Below are 16,793 nucleotides of genomic sequence, written 5' to 3' on the forward strand. Positions count from 1 at the left end.
ATTATAATCAAATTCTTAATATTTTATTTTATTTGCATATAAATAATTCCTAAGTTAAAAATAATTTTAATATCTCCTTTTTACTCTTTATATAAATATTTTAGAATCTATTATTTTTTTCCAATTTATAGTATGGCACTACCTTCAATTTTACTTTTATTCTATCATATCAAATTATTTTGTATTATATTAATTTTATTATTTTGTTTTGAGTTTTAAATTTTCTATACAGTTTTTATAACTTATATATATTTTTTTTGGTAAATAATTACTATTAGGATAAAAGGTAATTAAAAATAGAAAGAAAAAATGAAAATATAATGAAAAATATATGAATAAAATTATTAAATATACTTTAAAAGAAAATTCAAATATATATTTTTTTTAGACAATAAATAAAAAAAATATTTAATTTTAATTTTTTTTTAAAAAAAGATAAAAAATATCAATTATGAAATTAAAAAAAATAAAATATATATTATCATAAAAAATAAAATAATTTTATATAACAATGGAAAATATATTTATTTATTTATTGATTAATTATATTAAAAATAATAAAAATCAGAAAGCTAATAATATTAATTCTAATAAGCAGATGAATATCAAGAAAAGGAAAAACAGTTTTACAATGGACAAATAAGAGTTTAATTCACTAATTTTAGAAGGATTATAAAATTTATTAGATTAAAAATTGAGATGATTAATAAAAATTATAATAAATTTTGAATATTAATAGTTAATAAACAGTTTAAATATTAAAATAGGAATTAGATTAATTATTAAAAAGAATAAATTTTTAAATATATCTGAAAAGAATTTTAATAAATATACAAAAAAATATAAAAATTTAGAATAATCAATTATTAAAAATCCTAAATTAAAAAACATTTATAAAGAACATTTGAAATTGAGAATAATTTCTTTTAGTTTTTATTTTCAAAAAAAATAAGGAAAATTTATAAAAACTTAAAAATATATAAAAAGAAAAAGATTCAAATTTTAAACTTTAAAATAATATATAAATTTATATAGTTTTTAAATGAATTTAAAAGAGATAATTGCATAAAAAAAATTTTCATAAATAATCTATTAATGAATTTTCTGAATATATAAAATTATAAAATAAACCTAAAATAAATATATAGAAATAATATAAATATTGCAATAACAGACTAAGATTTATTTGTTTATTTTTTTTTTAAAAAAAAAGGATTTTTATGCAAAATAATTAATTATATATTGTATTTTATTTTAAAATTTAAATTATATATAATTGTAATTTTTAGGATTTTTTTTAATTATCATAATAATAACTAATATATTTTTGACAATATAAATTAAATTATTAACTATAATTTTAAATATTATCTATTAAATAATTATATGATTTAGAATTTTTCAAAATTTATATTCATATTAAATATATATTTTTTTTTATTTATATTAAAAAATGAATCAATTTTAAAATCTAAAATGAAATAGTGGAGACTTTCTTATTTAATCTTAATCAAAAATAATTTTTATATTAATTATACTAAAATAAAACAAAATTAATATAAATTAACAGATAAAAAAAAGAAATATAAATAATATTTTATTAAAAATAAAAAAAATGTATTGCAAAAAATAATTCCATGAAAAAAATGAATTAAACTATATATGTTTAGACTGGGATTGTATCGAAAAAGGTTTAGTATGTAAATCATGTATTGAAGAATTTCATTTATCCCACATCGTCCAACCATTATAAGTATTCACCAATACATATCGTGAAAGCCTCTAATTATAAAACGACTGTCCAGATTTAGAATTAAGTCTTAAAAATTTAAAAGAAACACAAAAAGAGATTTTTTGTTAGTTAGCTACATTCCAATAGACAATAATTTAATTAATATAAGATGTAAAAAACAAACTAACAAACTAATTATAGACAGACAATTAATATATTCAAAACATAATTAAAATGAATCAAAATTATTTTAATTTAACATAAGAATTAGATTAAAAAAATTTTAATTTATAACTTAGTTAATAATAGGATAATGCCCTTATTTTATTATCTAGATTATAATATATTAATTAAAATAATCCTAAATTTCAAGTTTTATCATTCCGAGAGGAAAATCAAACTAATATTACAAAAATAATGAATAAAATCTAAGCTATTAAAACTAATATTTTTCAAGAAACAGCAAAAATAACAAAAGATTTACATGATTATTTACAAGGAATATATATGTATGCCCTTAAATAAAGCTCTAATATATCAAATAATGTAAAATTAAATAGCAATAGCAATCAAAATAAATCTGTAGAATTATAAATAAGCCCTATTAGAAACGCAAGTGGGAAACGAAAAAATATTTTTTAGAGAAAACCTTCCACAACTTCATTAATAAATACATAAGAGAGTATTAAAAAAGAAAATAATTAAATAAAATAAAGCAAATATAACCCACTTATTTAAGAAAATCCTTTCAAAACAGAACAAAGTCCTGATTAAAATTCCATTTTTTTAAACAATTCTTAACTTAATGAAGAACAATAAAAATAACAAAATAATTCAGAAGAAAATACATCATAATAAATATCATAAACATTCAATAATAGCAAAAATATATGTAATAATATAAATAATAGCATAATCAATACCAGCCATATCAATAATAATTATAACAAATCTAATAATAGTAATAACATATTGAATAGTAACATTAATAATAATCCAAATCCAAATATAAAAAAATAATTATAAGTCCAATAATATTAAAATCTTCTTTAATAAGCTTAATAAATATAAAGTCCAGCTCAAAAACAGCAAAATTAATAATGCCATAAAAAATAATTGTATTCCATATAATCATAATAACCGTAAAAATAAAATTTCCATAATAATCAAAATCTTTCTACCCAGAAAATTAATAGTAATTATTAAATATAAACCACATAATCTTAAACTTAATAATCTTTCCCAAACATGATTTCCTCTCCAAATCAATTTTATTAGAATTAAATATAATAATCTCTATTTACATAAAGTCCTTTATAAATAAATAACTCTTCATAAAAAACTACACAATAAAATCAATTAATTATGCAAAAAGAAGTGCCTTAAATTAGTTGTAATTTTTTCCAAAAACAAAGAAGTTATACATAAATACCTTTAAATTAATAGCCAAATCAAACAGCAAAATAATAACTTTTATCTGACCAATTCAAAGAAACAAGTAAGTTTGTTTCTAATAATCCATCCATTTGTGCTGATAAAACAACATGGAGAGCTCATGATGACACTATAAATGTACTCGAATTTTTCGAAAAGAATAAAATAGCCACAGGCTCAGAAGACGCAAAAATAAAAATATGGGAAAAAAGCGAATTTAAGCTTATATAAACACTAGAAGGTCATACATAAGGCATAAAAGTTCTAAAATATGACCAATCATCGCGCATACTAGCATCAGGAGGTAAAGATAAGTAAATCTTAATATGGAGACCAATTCCTTTATGGGAAAAAATTCACATATTAAATGGCCATTCGTAAAAAATAACATGCCTATAATTCCAAAACGAAAAAACATTAATCTCAGGAAGTGAAGACGGGAATTTAATCATATGGGATATCGAAAAAGGGAACGGTAAAAGAAAACTGGAGCAACATAATGGAAAAATAAACGATTTTATAATCTATAATGAGTAAAATATAATGGCAGCATGTGGTTAATTTATTGCTTTTTGGGATCTTAATACTTTTGATTTATTTAAAAAGGTCTAAGCTCATGATAATTAAATTAATTAAATCTCATTTTTAAATAGAAAAAATTAACCTGCCATAGTTACAGCTTCTGATGATAGCTTTTTGAGAATTTGGGATGGTTTAAGTTTAGATTAATTAGAGGAAATTTAAGAGGAAGATTATAAAATTGTATGCTTTGATTATAATTTAATTTATGATTTGTTAGTTTATGTGTGTATGAAGGATGGTGTTAGTAAAGTTTGGGTTTATTCGGTTGGAAAATAAAAAAAAATGTATGTAATTGATGAGTTTTAAAGCTGTATTTTTTGTATAAAAACTGATAAATAGGATTTATACTTAGTTTAAAATAATGGATTTGTGGAAAATCATAAATTATAAATTAAATTTTGATTTTTTATTATGATATATATTTTTATTTTATTTTTATGTCTTTTATTTTTTATTTAGTTTCGTTTATTTACTTTATTTTTGGCTTTTATTTTTATTTTAAATTTATTTTTTAATTCACTAATTATTTACTTAAAGTGTTTTACTAATCTAAAATAAAACCATTTAATATATTATAATAAACAAAAAATATTAATAATATAAAGAATAAAGCATATAAATATATTAGATGATTTCTCATATATTAAATAAAATCAAGTATGATATTATATTTTTTATATATTTTAATGAATATAAAAGTTAAATATAATTATTAAATTCATAATAATATATTTTTAAAGAAACAAAAATATGTAAATATTTATTTACTTATTATAATTAGTTAAATAAGATTTAGTAAATTAAGAAAAAATAAAAGAAATATAATTTCTAATATTTAATATTACGCAATTTTTTAGATTGAATAATTATAAATATAATGATTAAAAGTTAAATTATGACACATATTGAACTTAGTAAAGTACAGATAAAAGTTTAAATATTAAACTGCAGTTATAAAAGTTAAATCTCCAAATTAAATAAATGATAGATATATTTCAAACAAGAGTATTTTATTAAAAATGAAAGAGATTCAACATTAAAATAAATATATCCTTTATTTATAAAAAAAAAATATAATTAATATTTTAAAATATATATATATATATTTATATTATATTTATAAATAATATATTTTAAATATATATTTTCATATAAATTAAACATTTGTTAATTTTAAATTTAATAATTTTTATAAAGTTTTATTTCTATAAAAACTTATATAATTATCAAATATAAATTTCTATTTTTAAAATAAAAATATTAATAGTTTGAATTTACTAATTAAAAAAAAAATTCTTCTGATTTTAATTTATACGAATTATAAAAACATATTTTTATTATTTTAAATAATCATATATATAATGCATTTATAAAATTTTAATCATTCTTCATTCATTCCATTTTCATTAGTATTTTCTTTTATATTTAAAGTAAAAGTTTCAACCTTATTTTTATATAAATAAAATAAAACTCTATAAATAAATAATAAAAAAAAATATTACTTAATCACACCCAGCATAAGAATCGCAAATTAAATAAATAGAAAATTCAGTTTTTCCAACAACTTCAGGAGAATCAAACTCTAAAGCAATTTCAGCTTTAGATTTAAATCCTAATCTTTTGATACTATATAAATTATTTTACTTTTTATCTGAAATTAATACCCACCATATTTCTTCTTTTTACTTAAATAATAAAAATAAATAAATACAAATTATTATATTTTATAAAAATTACTTTAGGATAATAAGGAGCAATAACATATTCTGTATAATCTTCTCCATCTCTTTCCAAGACAACATTAACTGTAACTTTAGAACCTGAATAAATATTATCTTTATCCTCAATATTATATCTTATACTAATGCTTGGATACCTATTACTTGCAGTAGCAATTTCCTCAACTTATTCCTAACTAAACTACTTAAGTATTTTTTCTCTATCGCCATCATCCATATTTTAGAAATCAGCAATATCTTAAACACCTATTTCTTTTAATTAATCTACAATTTCAGCTGTAAAATAAGGCAATTATAATAAAGGGGAACTATTCTACCATAACCCTTAAACAACCATTTAACAAAGTTTCATAGCTCTAATAGTCTATTAAATATAAAATTTATTTAAAAAAATAATTTTTTTACTTATTAGGACCAACCATTTGAATTAATAACATCAACCAGAGCATGAATTAATCTAACAGCATTCTCTAGAATAAGTTTTTGATCATAATTAAGATCTGAATTGACTTATAAACGTGAAAAATAAGCTTGTAATAAAATAAAGGTTTTCGTTTTTGGTTCATTGAAGTTAGTTTTGTCATAAGAAAAAGTTATCTTTTAATTTAAATTGAATAGTAAAGAATCTTCATTATATCTAATAGGGATTTCTTCAAATTCTTTCGCATTTGATAATATTTCAATTAAATGTTTAAGTTTTGACTCTTGTTTTATATTTTCCCCAAAAAGTTATATTGTTTCAACATCTATATAGTAAAATCCTGCTATCTAACCTAAATTTAGTAAATTTAATTCCGTATTTTCCTATTCTTATTGTATGCATTTAAACTCACCTAGTTCTTCCAATGATTATTCTATAAGCTCACACAAATAATCATTTACAGCAGTACCAGATACTTCTTATAAACCATAATAATTTGGATTTTGGGAAAGTCTCCAATACATGAATGACCAAGTAATCCAATCAATACAATCTTCGATACTTTTAATGTTTTTAGCATATATTTCTCCACATAAATGATTTGAAAGATTTTGATTTAAATGAGATTCCACTGGATAAGGTTCAAAAAGGAATTTTTTATAAAATTCTTTTTTAGGACCATGACAGAACACAAGACATTTTGCATTTACATTTTCTTAATTATTATTTTTATTATTATTGTTATTTTTCACGAACTCTTTATTTTTAGCATATGAAATCATTTAAAGCATATCAGGAATAGTATAATCTACATACTTTCTTTCTTACCCATTATATCTTTAATTATCTAAAATAACAGTTATTTAAGCATACAAATTAAGTTCCCAACATAGTTTATAAGTTGAAATAATTATCTATAAGGCTCCTGCATTATATAAGTTTTCAATTAAAGTTCTCTAATCTTCTAACATTCCTTCATATACGAATCCTATTCCATATTAAACTACATCAGCAAGTACGTGATCAGTTATTTATTCGGCGATTTCCTTTATTTTTTATTCTGGGGCTTTCAAAAATTTCTTTGGCTTATTATCACCTGTGGCTAATGTTTATAAATCTAAAGCTGTTAATCTTGCTTATTTTCGGTCACATACAAATATTATTCCTTATTAAGTATCATTTTATAAGAATTATTTTAAACCTATATATATATATATATATATTTTTAATTAATTTATAATTTTATATTTATTAATACACACCTTAATACATGTGTTTCTACATAGCTAATAATCTAGCCCTTCTATGATTTTATTCGAAACCAGTGATATGAATATCTACAGGATAAGGTCTCACATTAGGATGGAAATTGAAGATATTATTTTATTAAGCACCAATCCAAGAAGCCATTTCCTTTTTTTTAAAAAAAAAAAAATGTAAAAGCATATAATAATAATAAAATTATTTTATAAATAAATAAAAAAATAAGATTACTTTATAATCTGCTACAGAAGTTGATAAACCGATAATTTAAATTTTATTATTTTAATCCATTTAAGAGGAAAATAATCTCATTCTAGAAACAATTACTTCAAGTATTGATTTATTTTCATTTAACAAATGAAGCTCATCAGCAATAAAAAGCCTAATATTTTTGCTTTAAATTTATTTTTTTCCTCTCCATCTTCTGGTCATAATATCCCAATTTTCCGGTGTAGAAATAATAATATCATATTTTTACAAAATAATATTATCAGTCTTAGTTTACCCAGTAAGAATTCCAATTTTTTTATCCATATGTTTAAATGCCTTGCATAAAATTTTATACATATTTTAACAAATACTATCTTAAAGTCCTACATAAACAATTTTCTTATCCTCATTAAAATATCCTTTGAAAATCCTTAATATAGCCAAAATAATACAAGTAGTTTTCCCAGACCCAGTCGGAGCTCCAAGGAAGATATTTTCATTTTAATTATAAAATGAATTATAAACTTAAGTTTAAATTTAATTAAATTAATAAATTCCTAAAGCTCTTAAAGCCTATTCTCCTTCATTAAACTACAGCTAATTAACTGGCATTAATTAAAACTCCAAAAGTTTAGTCGGAGCTGAAAATTATTAAGGTAAAATAAGATTCTTAAACGACAAAGGTATAGTAGTTTCAGATTAAATCCATCTATCTGAAATAACCTTAATATAATAAATAGGATGCAAATTTTCAAATAAGCTAACAATAAAAGAGAATAAATAAGACCTATTTTCTTCCACAAATTTACTTTTCATTGTAAAATATTCACTGTAAAGTAATTCTTCCCCATCACAATCAGTTACAAAAATCCAAAAAGGTTCTGAATTCCCATGTACTTTCTTATCCCAATTAAAATCGGCTTTTACATTTAAATCAATCTTTAAGCATCCTCTCGTAATTGGTTAGACTAATGGTTCTAACTCTAACCTTGGGAATTAATGTATTTTATTATGTAATAATTTTCCTACTTATTACACTTTAACTAAATCACTTAATTATTATTAATTCATATTATACAAATGTTCAAAATTAAACTATTCTTTCTTTTCTATTCTCCTTAAAATTTCTTCTGGAATACTCTTAAACTACCTCAAAGGAGTCATACAACTCCACATTCTTTTGTCTACCATTTTACACATTGTAAGAGCTATTTCGGCTACGTTAGCCCATCCTTTTTTAGGCAAATTTCAAACATTGCCCTGACAATTCTACCAGCGCTCTATGTAATATAAATCATATCAGAATTGAGTGCAAATCCGTCCAATTTAAGTCTTCCTATATAAGCTTGTAATAAAATATTTATTTTAATTGCAGGATCTTCAGGTGACCCTTTTATAGGAATAGGGACTGTGTCCATTAGTTTTTATAATTCTCCCTTTTCTTCTTCTCTTATAGGAATAAACTTAAATTCATTTGAAAGAGAAAAAACTTTAAAAATTTCAACTACACCCATATTTAATTTCAGGTGTTTATTATAAATTTCCATTGAAGGATATTTTATATAATAATGGCTTGCTATTTTTCCCAAAGAAGTAGCCTATAGAATTCCTGTTTTCCTATCATACTTTACTAAACCATATTTATCTAATAAAGTGGCTGCTGAATGCACCAAATTAGCCCTATGTCTAACCAAAAGTCTATCTTCTTCAAATTCTTCGAAAGGTATACTATATAAATCAGGTCTTCTTAACATTCTTATATATAAATAAGTATATCCAAGCCAATCTACAGCATCTTTTACATTTGAAATAGTTCCCAAAACAACTTCAGCATTCAACTAATCAGGTAATTAACATAAAAATTAAGACTCAATAGGAAGCTATTAATTTAATAAACTTAAATAATATTTTAATTCGGTATATGTAGTCAATATTATACCTTCGCCTTTTCTATCAAAAGAAGGTCTACCTGCTCTTCCAATCATCTGATATATTTATAAAAATATATATAAATAAATATGTATTATAAATATAAATATAAATATATATAAATTTATATAATTATATAATTATATATATATATAAATATATATATATATATATTTCTATTTATATATTTAGATATATATATATATATTATCAAAATTTTACTTATAATATATCTTAAGGACTTAATTCTGTCCATTTTCCTTATTCAGGTGAATAAATTTATGTTCCTTTTATTATAACTGTATGTGCGGGTAAATTAACTCCCCAAGCTAATGTAGCAGTAGAAACCAAGACTCTTAGATGTCTTTAGAAAAACAAGCTTTCGACTAAATTTCTATCAGCTCTATTCAAACCTGCATGATGTATTCCAAAACCAAAAGGTAGCATTTCTTTTAGTTATTTATTTTATGCTTTTTCAGCAACTGATTAAAGAACTGTTTAACTATCTGATCCTTCACTTTTTTTAAATTTTTTTTTTTTAAATAAATAAAAAAAATATTACGTCAAAAATTTGCCTAAATCATCTTTTGAATATGCTATTTCTCTTAAATAATTAGCTGTTTTGACTGTTTCTCTTCTTGAATGTACAAAAATAATCATAGGTTTATCACTAGAAGCTCTCTAAACAACTTTCTCATATAGAATTTCATTCATTAACATCATTCTTTTTACTGCCTTCTTTTCAGTTATTCCTACATAAACTTATTCTAAAGGAATTGGCCTATAAGTATGATCAAAATAAAATAAACCACTTCTTACATTTACTCTAATAAAAGTAGCTACATCATTGTAATTAGGTAATGTAGCCGAAAGTCCTACTATTCTGACCATTTCCTTTATAAATTTATTTATTTATTCATTTAAAAAATTAATACTTAGGTTTATTCTATCATTCTAATAGTTCTAGCAACAATGGATTCCAAAACTGGGCCTCTAGAATCATGTAATAAATGGATTTCGTCAATAATAAGAAGCTTTACTAATTCCGTATAAGTTCTATCTCCACTTTTTCTAGTTACAATATCCCATTTCTCAGGAGTCGCAATAATTAATTAGGTCTCTTCTATCTGTTCTTTTGAAAGTTAACTATCACCTGTTAATTCTTTAACAACAATACCATATTCTATTTTTATTTTTATTTTTTTTATTTTTTTTATTATTTTTTTCTAAATAAAAAAAAATTATTACTTTCTAATCTTTTATGAAAAGATAAAACCATTTCAGAAACTAAAGCTTTCATAGGTGCAATATAGACAATTTTAAATTTCGAAGTATCTATAGTTCCATCTCTTTTAATATATCTTCCTATTACTTAAAGCATCGTTAGAAGTGCCACATTAGTTTTACCTGCACCAGTAGGTGCACAAATAAGCATATTTTCAGGACTATTAAGTGCAGTATCACATACTTTAGTTTGAATAGGATTTAATTCTTCAAAATCTTTAAAAGCTAATTAAGCCCATTTAGGTAAAGAACTAATTTTTTTCTTTTCTGCGATATCCTATAAATTATTTATTTTTATTTTAAATAAAAAAAAAATACAGTATGTTTTGTAGCTGGTACATAAATTTCATCATAACCTTTAAAAGAGAATTTTTTAGTATTATCAGGAGGTTTGCATTTTTCATTACTCATAAAATGACTACCTTATTAGAACACTAAATTTTCCAAATCAAGAATTTTTTTCGATAATTTGTTAAATTCCTCATCTGTGATTTTACTTGCAGTTAAATAATCTTACATATCTTCCTATTCGATATCTTTTCCTTATTTAATATCGTTAGCTTTATTATTTTTAGATCTCAAATTGGACTCTTATTTTACTTTCTTATCTATATTTCTTAATTATTCTAATACTTTTTCTCCTGCTTCTGTTTTAGACATTTAGTCTAATACTTATTATCTTTCCTGCTCATCTTCAGCTCTTCCTAATAGGGTACAATAGTATATTTTATGGCGATTTTTTAATAACAGTTTAATTAAATCAAAATTTTCGTAATCTAATAACATTACAAGTTGATTTTCACAATTTATATCATTTTCTGAATGTAAAATTTATAATACTTGTTTGTCTAATTTTTATGCTTATACAGGATCTTTAAATGCCTAATATTTATTTTACATTACAAATATTTTTTTTTATTTTATATAAAAGTATTAATTACTTCATTTAATTTAGTTTAAAGCCAATAAGGATCTATCGTTCTAATATCAACATAAAACAAATCATTGTTTTCATTTAAATCTTCTGCATCCATTTCCATATTCTATTAAATAAAAAAAGGGTATAAGAAAAATTATAATATATATATATATATATATTACTGCTTTAGCTTTGATTTCAAGATTATTTTAACTTCCATTTTAATCTTCTTCTTCAGATTCATCATCGTCTTATTTATCTTATTCAATCAATTAAATATCTTAGTTATTAGCGAAATTATCTTCTTCGTCTTCTTCTTCGTCTAATCCAAAAGTTTAATCAATATCAGCTCTTTAATCATTATCATCTAATTAATTATCTTCCATAGACTAATGATAATCGTTAATCATTTTTGCCGCATTAAGTAATTGATCATAAAGTTCTTATTTAATGGGACCTAACATACCTTCTAGATCTTATTTTTTATCTTTATCTTTTTAATCATCAGATTTAAGAACTGCCAAAACCTCATCAGTAACGCTTCTTAAAACATCAGGAGGAGAATCTAATAAAATTTAATTAATTGTACTCAAAATAAACTCATATTAAACTCTATTTTCTTTTGTTTTTGGTTTATATAATATTGTTGCATCTATATCTGTATTTAATACATTTCTTGATTTATCCAATTTTATTCTTGTCTTTTGTCGAGGGGCTATATAATTTGCTTAAGTTTATCGTTTCTTGGTTATTTCTTCTTATTTTTTCTTCTATTCCTCTATTATTTTTAATGGCTATTATCGAGTTGCATAAATTCCCATTTCCTTCATTTCTATACGACCACATAGTGATATTGGCTCTCCTGTATGCTCATCTACTCTTTCTCTTCTTTCTCCTTATATTACAGCATTTGCTTCCTTTTTTATTAATTATATTTATTATTTTTGTCTTTTTTATTTACATAACCAAATTAATTGTCTCTTACTTATTGGTCCATTTATTATTTATTTATTTATATATTCTTGCTTTTTTTTTTTTTAGAAGATATATGTTATTTCCTAATTATATTTTTTTTATTTTGAATATATATATATTTTATCAAAAAAATAAAAAAATTGGTTCAAATATTTATTTTTTATTTTTTGTGTCTATTTATATTTTTAAAAATAATGTTTTATTCTTGTTTCTTCTGTAAATCAATTATAATTTTAATTCAAAAATAATAAATTTTAATATTGCAATAAAAATATAAGTTTAAAAAAAATATTAGTTTGAATAAAATAATTTATATCTAGTCAAATTAAATCATGAATTTCAAATAAAATATAAGTAATTTCTATTAATTGAAAAATAATTGGAAAAATCAGAAATACAATTATTTTAATAAAAACTAATCAATCATATATTCCGAAAAATAATAAGAATTATAATTATTATGTTTATATATTAAAATAAACAAATAAATAAAATATATAGCAAACATATTAATATGAAAAGCTTTAATCGTAAATTGAACTTTTTATAAAATAATAACAACCAAAGAAATAAACGAAAACTAATTTAAATATAAAAATAATTAACTAAAAGAATAAAATAAGTAATATTAAATAATTTACTTAAATAATATTTATTAATTTTAAGACTCTATGAATTTATATTAAAAAAGATAATTTAAAAGAAAAATAATAAAATGTAATAAATAATTAATATATTAAAAAAAAGAAACATATTAAACAATTCAAATATGAGTTATGAACAAAAAAATACCATAAAGGAGTTATACAATCAAATAAAATTAAATTAAAGTTGAGCAATCAAACTATTTATAAATATTATAATATTTATTTTAACAATAATAAAAAATAAAAATTGATAATAAATAAATATATACTTGTCCTTTTTTAAAAAATAACTTTAAATAAATAAAAAAGTCTATAATAATTGAAGTAAATTAAAAAAAATATTTAAATGCTTATTGTCAACAAAAGTAAATAAAGAAAAAAATTGTGTATTCAATAGATAGATTACAATTTTAGAGAGGATGATAAATATAATAGAAGGAGTGATATTGTTAATATTTTTGGAAATAATAAGAAAAACTAATTATTTATATCTAAAAATTAAAGGAAACATAAATATTGAAAACAATAGAAGCATAATGGTTATAACAAATAATCAAAACTAAGAATTTTATTAATATTATGTATAAAATAAATGAAGAAAAAAATTATAAATATTTAAAAATATTAATTGATTTAAAAATTTTGAAATTATAAATTATAAAGCAGAAGTATTCAAAAAAAGATATAAAGTTTAAAAGATTTAAGTTAATATAAAATTAAAAATAATATAATATATTTTTCAATTACAAAAATAAAAGAAAAGAAAATCTTTATGAATAATAATATTAAGAAAAAAATAGAATGATTTACTATAAAAAATAAATATAAAACAAATATATCAAATAAATAAATATAATTTAATTAATAATAAATTATTAAAATTATAGATATATATATATGTATTAAATATAAAAAAAATAAAACATTATTTTTATAAAAAATATATAAATATTTAATCTATGAAATATTATTATTATTATTATTATTATTATTATTATTATTATTATTTTTATTATTATTATTATTATAGATTTATTATTAATTATATTTTTATATTTTATATTATATATATTTTTTTTTTTATGATATATTTCTTCATTATTTAAAAATTTATTACTACATAAATATTTAAATTTTTTTTATTTATATTTAATCTATATTTTATATATTTTTTGTTTTGTTTAAGACTTTATATTAATTTTTTTACAAATTTTAATAATTATTAAATAAAATAATTTAGTTTTTTTCTTATATATATTATAAAAATAAAAAAATCAAACTCTAATTTAATTTTATTCTCCATTTATTTAAGTACTATTAGAAATTTATTATACTTCATCATTATCATTTTCAAAATTTTTATCTTTATTAATATACCAAGTAATAAAAAGTAGTATAATTGCTATAATGCTCATAATTCCAAAAAGCATAAAAGTAATATTCTATTTATTAAAAATATTATATAAAATAAAAAATAAAATAATATTTACACTTCCTAATTTATCATAAATATATCCACCTATTACTGAGCAAACGAAAATTCCTAAAACTCCAATTAAGCTAGCTAAGCCATTAATATAACCTCTATTATTGTTATCAGCATATTTGTTAATTAAATATTATGAGGAAGTCAAAAAACCACTCATTCCAACTCCAAGTATACTAATGGCTAAATAAGAAATCCAGCTATTAGGTCCTTTATCGGCAAAATTAAGCATAAAGCATCCGATTGAGGCTAATAAAAACATTGTAATATGAACTTTATATTTACAATATCTTTCCATAGCAATTCCATAAAAAATACAAAAAAATAGTATTATTGTGTAAGCAATTCCACTTAAAGTCGCAGCTTTAATATTAGCTTAATTATAATCAGGAATATACTAATTAAAGAAATAATATAAACAAATATTTTATATTATATATTATTTAATTTACCTTATTAGACCATAAAACTAAGAAAAGTGTAAACAAAATACTATCCCCTCTTGCTAAAAATGAAGTTAAGTATCCAATAAATATCATTGGATTTTTAGCTGATTATATTCCTATTTTTATAATTTAAACCATATCATTTTTTTTATCTTTAGTATTATCTAAATAATATTTACCGTTTTTAATATATATACACATCATACATCCTAAACAAAAATAAGAAAAAGCAATAACCCAGTAAATTTACTTGATACTTAATTAATTTCTTAAACCATTATTTATTATTTCTACAGAACTAACTGCTCCTAAACTTGCGAATACTACATTAATGGCAGCGCCTTTACCCTTTTTTTTATTTTTTTATTTTTAATTTTTTTTTTTACTTTTGTAATATTTTAAACATAATCTGCAAATATAGGAACTATACATATTGTAATACTTCCATGTGCGTATAAAATTCTTAAAAGTAAATACATAGGATATATAGATGTACTTAAAGGCATTAATGCTAATGATATAGAAATAATTAATATTCCATAAAATAATGTATATTTTCTACCAACTTTATCACATATTATTCCCATTATTGGTGCAAATAAAATTTTTATAATAATATCAGCTAATAGTAAATTTGCGTTTTCAGAGCCTTAGTTCTCCTATTTGATCTGGAACTTTTTATAAATAAAAATATAAATTTATTTAATTTATAATGCTTTACTTTATCTTAAAATAACATGGGTTACAAAGATTCAGTAGTAACAAATATTAAAGTTAATAAAAAGTAGTTAAGTAAAAGTGCTACATAATTTAATTTTGTAATTCCTTATTCAAGAAATATTAAATTCCAAAAAAATGTATATTATTTATTATTATCCTTATTTAATACTAAATTAGTATTTAAATTGGAGTCATAGTTTATTTAATCTTATTAAGACATTATATTCTATATAATAATATTTTTTAAATTTTTTTTATCAATCTTTTTGTTATTTTATTAGTAAATTAATGGATTCAAAATTATTTTTAATAAATATTTTTTATATAAAATTAAGTTTTTATATCTAATTTATATGTGTAACAAGTCAGATTTTATCAATATTTAATCATAGTTTAATATAAATTGTATTTAGTAATTTTAAATTCTTAAAATAAGAATTTATACAAATTTATTCTTTTAAAAATAAAAAAATAAAAATAAAATTAACAAAGATATATAAATTTGTAAATAAGAAACAAAATAAAATATATTTTTTCTTTTTTAAATTAAATATTATATATATTAAAATTAAATAAAAAATCATTTATGGATTAAAAAAATAAATAATATATGTCGATAAAAATTTAGAATAAAATATATATTTATAAGTATTATATTTATAAAATTTTATAAAAAGAATTAAAATAAAAAAAAAATTAAATTATTCATTAAATAAATTATAATTTATAAAAGAAAAAAAAATTATTTATTTTTAAATATTAATATATTTAAAAATAATTAATTAAATTATTTATATTTATATTAAAATAAAAATTTAATTTATTTATAATAAAATAAATATTCATAATAATTTTATTTTGTAATTTGTTTTATTTTATTTCTAATAAAATATATATTTTTTTTATTTAATTAAATATTATTTTTATTTATTTTGAAATTTAAATATTTTTATTTATTTTCTTAATAAAGATTGTTTGTATAAATATAAAATATTTAATAACTATT

The 16,793-nt window shown here is 19.6% G+C and overlaps 4 protein-coding genes across 4 annotated transcripts, besides 15 other annotated features; 1 reads left to right on the plus strand and 3 right to left on the minus strand. All coding sequences in view use genetic code 6, as the record gives it.

The window, feature by feature from the left end:
• Positions 1–3,097: 3,097 nt before the first annotated feature.
• Positions 3,098–4,657, plus strand: IMG5_058550 (WDs protein, putative; the record flags this gene model as incomplete). The annotated part of the gene is made up of 5 exons (XM_004037173.1): positions 3,098–3,699; positions 3,820–4,032; positions 4,354–4,405; positions 4,489–4,500; positions 4,637–4,657. The coding sequence occupies 5 exons, from the start codon at positions 3,098–3,100 to the stop codon at positions 4,655–4,657; spliced, it is 900 nt and encodes a 299-aa protein (XP_004037221.1).
• A 160-nt stretch (positions 4,658–4,817) lies between these two features.
• Positions 4,818–4,894: a microsatellite.
• Positions 4,829–4,891: a microsatellite.
• Positions 4,895–5,050: 156 nt separating the features above from the next.
• On the minus strand, positions 5,051–8,298 carry IMG5_058560 (hypothetical protein; the record flags this gene model as incomplete). The annotated part of the gene is made up of 5 exons (XM_004037174.1): positions 5,051–5,192; positions 5,251–5,433; positions 5,486–7,109; positions 7,171–7,321; positions 7,403–8,298. Coding segments are annotated over 3 exons (2,319 nt in total), but the record flags the coding sequence as incomplete, so codon positions are not given.
• Positions 8,299–8,541: 243 nt separating this feature from the next.
• On the minus strand, positions 8,542–12,452 carry IMG5_058570 (hypothetical protein; the record flags this gene model as incomplete). Its single annotated transcript, XM_004037175.1, has 7 exons — positions 11,696–12,452; positions 11,536–11,637; positions 10,913–11,476; positions 10,559–10,871; positions 10,246–10,493; positions 9,533–10,204; positions 8,542–9,366 (listed from the first exon to the last, which is right to left on the minus strand). Exons 1-7 carry the CDS (start codon positions 12,341–12,343, stop codon positions 8,542–8,544), a joined length of 3,372 nt encoding a protein of 1,123 aa, XP_004037223.1. The 5' UTR covers positions 12,344–12,452.
• Positions 9,370–9,518: a microsatellite.
• Positions 9,377–9,484: a microsatellite.
• Positions 10,495–10,536: a microsatellite.
• Positions 10,497–10,536: a microsatellite.
• Positions 10,503–10,535: a microsatellite.
• A 300-nt stretch (positions 12,453–12,752) lies between the features above and the next one.
• Positions 12,753–12,794: a microsatellite.
• Positions 12,795–13,735: 941 nt separating this feature from the next.
• Positions 13,736–13,777: a microsatellite.
• Positions 13,778–14,100: 323 nt separating this feature from the next.
• Positions 14,101–14,201: a microsatellite.
• Positions 14,202–14,409: 208 nt separating this feature from the next.
• Positions 14,410–16,007, minus strand: IMG5_058580 (major facilitator superfamily mfs_1, putative; the record flags this gene model as incomplete). Its single annotated transcript, XM_004037176.1, has 4 exons — positions 14,410–15,018; positions 15,074–15,415; positions 15,454–15,741; positions 15,789–16,007. 4 exons carry the CDS (start codon positions 16,005–16,007, stop codon positions 14,410–14,412), a joined length of 1,458 nt encoding a protein of 485 aa, XP_004037224.1.
• Positions 15,417–15,451: a microsatellite.
• Positions 15,421–15,467: a microsatellite.
• Positions 16,008–16,354: 347 nt separating the features above from the next.
• Positions 16,355–16,400: a microsatellite.
• A 255-nt stretch (positions 16,401–16,655) lies between these two features.
• Positions 16,656–16,720: a microsatellite.
• Positions 16,676–16,756: a microsatellite.
• The last annotated feature ends 37 nt before the right edge of the window (positions 16,757–16,793 follow it).

This window comes from Ichthyophthirius multifiliis (genome assembly GCF_000220395.1).
Source record: "Ichthyophthirius multifiliis unplaced genomic scaffold scaff_1120509250246, whole genome shotgun sequence".
Classification (NCBI taxonomy): Eukaryota; Ciliophora; class Oligohymenophorea; order Hymenostomatida; genus Ichthyophthirius; species Ichthyophthirius multifiliis.